At 44.3% G+C, this 6,585-nt stretch overlaps 1 protein-coding gene across 1 annotated transcript in view; it reads left to right on the forward strand.

The window, feature by feature from the left end:
- Nucleotides 1–514: 514 nt before the first annotated feature.
- Nucleotides 515–6,585, forward strand: part of klf8 (Kruppel like factor 8) — a 37,542-nt gene continuing 31,471 nt past the window's right edge. The window contains exon 1 of the mRNA XM_060891724.1: nucleotides 515–942. Within this exon, the coding sequence (XP_060747707.1) occupies nucleotides 916–942 (27 nt within the window). The 5' untranslated portion in view covers nucleotides 515–915. The remainder of the gene's footprint in view (nucleotides 943–6,585) is intronic.

The raw sequence follows: 6,585 nt of genomic DNA on the forward strand, positions 1-6,585 counted from the left end.
ATTATTATTTTTAGTAGTAGTAGTATTTCTCCAGGGGAATAAAAATACTCATGATGGTCACTCTGCCCAGCCCCCATATCACACCTTCTCATTGTTGACTAGTTTCCTAAAACAGCACGAACCGACGTGTTTTATTCCTTACTTAAGCGAAGAACAAGAGCATCCGGTGTGCGATGACGTGATTAGGTGAAAGGACAAGGGTGTGTTTGGTGAAGCTGCTGGATTAAAGGGTCGGGGTGTGTGTGTGTGAGTGTGAGAGAGAGAGAGAGAGAGAGAGAGAGAGAGAGAGAGAGAGAGAGAGAGAGAGAGTGTGTGAGAGCGAGATACAGAGTGTGTGTGTGTGTGTGTGTGTGAGAGAGAGAGAGAGAGAGTGTGAGTGTGTGTGTGTGTGTGTGTGTGTGAGTATGTGTGTGTAGGTGTGTGTGTGTGTGTGTGTGAGTGTGTGTGAGAGAGAGAGAGAGAGAGAGTGAGTGTGTGAGTGTGAGTGTGTCGGGCGGAGGGGTGGAGACGCAGGGTGGGGTCACACAGAGGCGGAGGAGAGAAGCAGAGAGAGAGACTCTGAGCCCAACCCCGAACACGGCAACAAACCCAGCTGCCGAAACGACGCCGCGCACAAAAGCAAAGCGGATTTTTTTTTATTTTTTTCCCTCCCTCTCTCTCTTTCTTTCTCTCTATCTATCTCACATACACAAACTAGGGCCGACATGATCGAGGAGACTCTCTGAGACCAAACCCGACCGTCGTTTCTTCTTTTTTTTTTATTTAAAAAAAAAAATTACCCCCTTTTCTTTTCCTCCTCCGAAAGCTGGAGCATAAAAAAACAACTTGTTATTCAAATCCACCACCACCACCACCACCTCCCCGCCCGCTGCACTCCACCCCTCCGTACCGCTGCACCCCATCTTAGCTACCGAGATGCACACGGAGGCTCGCAATAAGAAAGTAAGTCGCTTCTTTATCTCCTTTTTACTTCACTACACCTCGGCCAGTCTCACTTTAATACACTTTCTCTGCTCTAAACGAGCGACCGAGGCTGGAGATGATCACATTATCATCATTATTATCATCATCATCATTATTATTATTATTATTGTTAAGGTAACAGCAACCGATTAGCTTATTAGCTTAGCTAACGTTACCTGGTCCTAGCTAGCTAGCTATCTTTAGCCCTATTAAGCTCAGGAAGTCATTTCACTAAAGCCGGTGTACTTTAGCTAGTACAGCGTCAGGACACGTTTTATTTGATTCCTTTCTACTTCTGTGTTCTTTCTCTTTCTCTCTCTCTCTCTCTCTCTCTGATATCCGCGTCCGTTCCTCTTCCTCATCGTCAAGCGGTGAAATGTGAGGCAGGAAGGAAACACAAGCGAATGCGGCTCGCTCGTGAGACACCATCTTAGTTTCTTAAAGAGACAGGAGCCTTAAATTGGGGAGCGGAAATGTAACGTTTATCTCTGTACGTGTGTGTGTGTGTTTTGTTTGTGTGTTTGCTTTTATTTTCCCCTCTAAGCCTTACCTCGTTTATTATCTTTAAACTTGAGCACGTTTCCTGTAAATAACGGACAGTATTATTGGGTAAAAATAAATAAATAAACGTATAAATAAGTACATAATAAATAGGGGTCCTCGTTAAAAGAGAAACAAATCCACCCTGAAACGTCTCTACGTCATCTATGACGTTCTTGTGTTGGTTGATGGTGTATTTTTGTTATTTCTCTAAGAAGATGGAGTGAGTGTGTGTGTGAGGAGGCTGTGACGTCACACGGATGGGGGGTGGCGTTGTTATTGATGCTAAGCTAGTAGCTTGTAGTACATGTTTCCTTTTCAAGTGTTTTGTATTTTATATGAACATTAATAACTATCTGCACTGACATCCTGAGCGTCTTTCTCTGCTGCGTGTTAGCTTACCTCAGCTCACCTCACCTAACCATACCATACCTCACCTTACCGTCCATACCTTACCTCACCTCACCATACTTTACCTCACCTTACTGTACCTCACCTCACCATACCTTACCTCACCATAACTCCCCTTACCTCACCTCACCATAACTTACTTTACCTTACCTCACCTTACCTTACCTCACCTTACCTCACCTGTGAATGTCATTGCTAACAAAACGTCAACAAAGGTTTTAAATTCAGAGCGAAAAGCAGTGTTACTTTCGCTATCAGGGTGAATTCGCTAAACAGTAATTCAATAAGTATTTATAACTCTTTTTTTTTTTACATTTATAATGAGCTAAGTTACAGCTAATAACTTTCTTTTTTATGCTTATGTACAGTCTTGAATTTAGTTTTGAAAAAAAATTCAAAAAGTAATTAAGCCAAAAAAACTGACTAATCTTGTAACTAATTACTTCTGAGCCCCATTAAAGCCTATCGTCAATAGATGATCGTCAAGTGGCACGATATGACGGTGATCTTTCACGCACAATCTCACAAGCCTGATTGCTAAAGATCAGCCTTTATTTTTATCACATATACATTACAGCATTAATATGGTCGCATATTCCAACTTTGGAGGTTGAGGTCAGAGAACAGGGTCAGCCATGATACAAGGCCTGGGAGCAGAGAGGGATAAAGGCCTTGCAGAGCTGGGGCTTAAACCCTGATCCTCCCGTCAACAACACAGAGTCTTACCCACTTGAGCTACTACTGTCCCTAAAGCCTTGCCATCCCTGAGTGGACGTTTACAAAGGGATATTCAAATGGAATATTCAACGATCCAAACATACAGAATACACCCGGCAAAGTTAATTCCAGTTGACGATGTCAATAACATGAAAGTTGAAGCTTTGGAATCAGTTCAAGCAGATTGTTCACATGGAGAGCTCTGCTATCCTCAGGTGGCATTGTAAGTAATTTAGCAAGTAGACTGTTCTAGACTAGTCACGTTTATGCTAGAGATAAATTACGCAAGTTGTTCATAGTGGATCGTTGTTTATGTCTTCACTACGGTTGTGGTGACAACGTGTATGTAATTAGTGCTTGCCGGTAATCAAATGTATTGCGATTGTAACCTGTACAGCTGCATTATGATGTCGTGTCAAAAGGCTTTTTAGCATGTAGACATTTACCTTTACTCACCTACAGTCTATTGTGTAGATTAGGGTAGTGCACCTTAACAACCAAACATGTTTGTGTTTGTTGCTGTATTATGTGAGACACTAGAAATACTCTTCAAGGGGTGGAAGCAGAAAGCGCCCACACACACACACACACACACACACACACACACACACACAGACGCGCACAAAGAGGAGTGGATTTGCTGCAGAAGGGCTTGACATTGGTGGAGTCACTGAGGTGAAGACATCGACGTGTTGCTATTGGCGGAAGAGCGACTGTTCCAGCCTGGGTGTGCCAAACATCTGGTAATCATTAACAACCCTGGACAAACTTTGGCCAAACTGGTTAAACACTCTGCGCCCGTTCGCCGGGTCCAGCCCTAGGGTGTAGTCGAAAGAAGCATTGTGCTGAGAAAGCATCACAGGTCGAAGTGTCTAGTTAAGACGGGAGTGTCTGTTTTAGGCATCAAGACAGTTAGGGTCTGCCTCGGTACTAGACAGGACAGTTATTTTTAGGAGCTGGGTGTCTGTAGCATGCTATCTCTGGGTGTGACAGAGGTTGTGTTTTTCTTTAACGAGGCACAGCTCATCCACACACTGCGGCTCTTTCAGTGTTCGGTTTATTTCACAGGGCTGATTGTTATAGCTTAAATTAACTGTATGGGTAATGACTGTATTGGGAGGGAACGTCACAGGGTCTCTGGGAAATGTTATTTTCAAGACCTACAGGCTTCTGATACATGCAGTGTCTAAAAGTACTTGAAACTTTCAGACATGTTTCATGACAACACTGTTAAAGGTGTCAGAGTTGAGTGTTAAGCCTATTTTCCTTCCTGCACACCCAAGATGAACACATTTGCCAAAATCCTACTAGATCAGACCAGGCGCAGCTCATACGGTGTCAGGTTGGTGTTCGTAATGAAAATGGGGAAATCAATCAGCTTAACGAAACACCGTGACGAAGATCACGTCAATCGCGGTAATGGAAGACTTTAAGCTTTACCTTTACCGTGACCATCTGTCATACTATTCAACTCGCTGTTTCACACAAGTCACCAAGGCGTCGTTTTCTTCCTTTCACCAATCATTTCTTCGATCTGACACGACACTCGATACCCACTGCTCTGACTAGGAGATGAGGTAGTGAAATGAACCTTTTGTAGGTGAAACTCTGGTCTCCTGAAGACCTGAGAAAAACCTTGAATCGCACAGGTCTGTGGTCTAATTGGGATCATCTGTCGTCATGATATCCTATGATACACTAATTACGAGATAGGATGGCTGTTGTAACGATTAAAAAAAAAAAAAAGAAAAATTGAGATTAAATTAGTAGCCTGATGTGTGACAGCTGTTCCCACAGAGCGCCGCAATTCCGGCTGTAATTCAAACGACAACCTTGTTCTTTTACCTGATAGTTTCTATAGTAACACCTCATTTACAAGGAACCTTTTTTTTTTTTTTACTTTTCTCACTCACTCTCATTTTCTACCGCTTATCCGAGCTACCTCGGGTCACGGGGAGCCTGTGCCTATCTCAGGCGTCATCGAGCATCAAGGCAGGATACACCCTGGACGGAGTGCCAACCCATCGCAGGGCACACACACAGACACTCTCATTCACTCACGCAATCACACACTACGGACAATTTTCCAGAGATGCCAATCAACCTACCATGCATGTCTTTGGACCGGGGGAGGAAACCGGAGTACCCGGAGGAAACCCCCGAGGCACTGGAAGAACATGCAAACTCCACACACACAAGGCGGAGGCGGGAATCGAACCCCCAACCCTGGAGGTTTGAGGCAAACGTGCTAACCACTAAGCCACCGTGCCCCCCTTTTTATTCTATTTTATTTATTTTTTACTTTTTTTCTTTTTAAAGAGAAGCCGCCTCGGGAGGGAAAGAACGGACGCTCGGAGGCGCCTCGGGTTCGGCTTATAACGGGTCGTATCCAGGGACCCGTTTAACTGTAACGTAAATTCCACCAGCCGGTCCAGAGTAGATGTATTTAACAAACATTAACTAAAAATTTTTAAACGAATCTTTATTCAGGTCCGTAGAGCTTTCGATTGCTGAACCGTGTCTCTTTGTAGAACACATTGGGTCAGAGTTCCCTTTGGTGCTTGGACCCCTGAATGTTATAAAGCTTAATAATGTGGATTTGTATCACTGTTAAATAAATAAATGACAAGCTTTCTTACTGTCTGTGTTTCAAGGACAACCGACACAACGTGTTATTGTTTAATAAACTAAAAAAGATAATTGTTAGCATCCCGCTGAGTGTAAGAGGAATCACTTCTGGATGTTCTGTTTTGGAGAGTAACTTCTCCATCATGAATTATAACCAACTCATTAAACCTTAATCCCTTAATCAGTACAATGGAAATAACAACTTCTTATACTATACACTATTACACTATATATACTAGTTTCATTTTCCCTCGTAACTGCGTAGCCCTCGGGGATTTGTGATCGGAGTCTTCCTCTGCGTTTGGTTGGTGCTGTTCTGAGGTAAGTGTCAATCATTTGAGGATGGGCAAGACCTTGGAGAAAGGATTAGTCTTTCAATAGCAAAGGCGTTCGAGGGGCTTTGCATGTGATGTGATGTGATGTCGTATGTACCGATCTACCGCACCCCCCTCCTCCTCCTTCTCCTCTTCCACCAGTGTTGGAATGTGCACGGCCGGGGCTTACGTGATCGGCGGGCACGTATTTGTGTGCAAGCGAATATTAGGGTTCGAGGATATCATCCGTGTCTCCCCAGATCGGAGGCGATGTGACAGAACGATCCCCCCACCGCTGCGGCACGATCATTAACCAGGGAAAGAATCTCGTCCCCATAGCAACCCCTGCAATTCTGCCAAACTGGCTGCAATGAAAAAAAGGGAGCGGAGGGGGTGGGGTGCTCAAGGGTGGAGAGGGTGTGTCTGTGTGAGAGAGAGAGAGAGAGAGAGGGAGGGGAGGTGGGGGAGGCTATTGATGTTGAACACAGAACATGGCTCAAATTGGGAGGCCAATGGTAGTTGGTAATGCAGAAACAATATATATTTTTCGTGTGTGTGTGTGTGTGTGTGTGTGTGTGTGTGTGTGTGTGTGTGTGTGTTTTAATCAAACTACATGAGTCACAGCATCAGTGTATTACTCCTTCATTGCTAATGGTGTTCCAGGGAAGTATAACAGCCTGAGAACTCAGGTATTCACTCGGGGCCTGTCTGTGGCCCTATGCTGATATCTCTCTCTCTCTCACTCTCTCTGTCTCACATACACACTCTCTCTCTCTCTCTCTCTCTCTCTCTCTCTCTCTCTCTCATATACACTCTCTCACATTCTCTCTCTCTCTCTCTCTCTCACACACACTCTCTCTCTCTCTCTCTCTCTCTCTCTCTCTCTCTCTCACATACACACACTCTCTCTCTCTCTCTCTCTCTCTCTCATATACACTCTCTCACATTCTCTCTCTCTCACACACTCTCTCTCTCTCTCTCTCTCTCTCTCTCACATACACACACTCTCTCT

The sequence above is a fragment of the Tachysurus vachellii genome, chromosome 17 (genome assembly GCF_030014155.1).
Source record: "Tachysurus vachellii isolate PV-2020 chromosome 17, HZAU_Pvac_v1, whole genome shotgun sequence".
In the NCBI taxonomy this organism is placed as follows: Eukaryota; Metazoa; Chordata; class Actinopteri; order Siluriformes; family Bagridae; genus Tachysurus; species Tachysurus vachellii.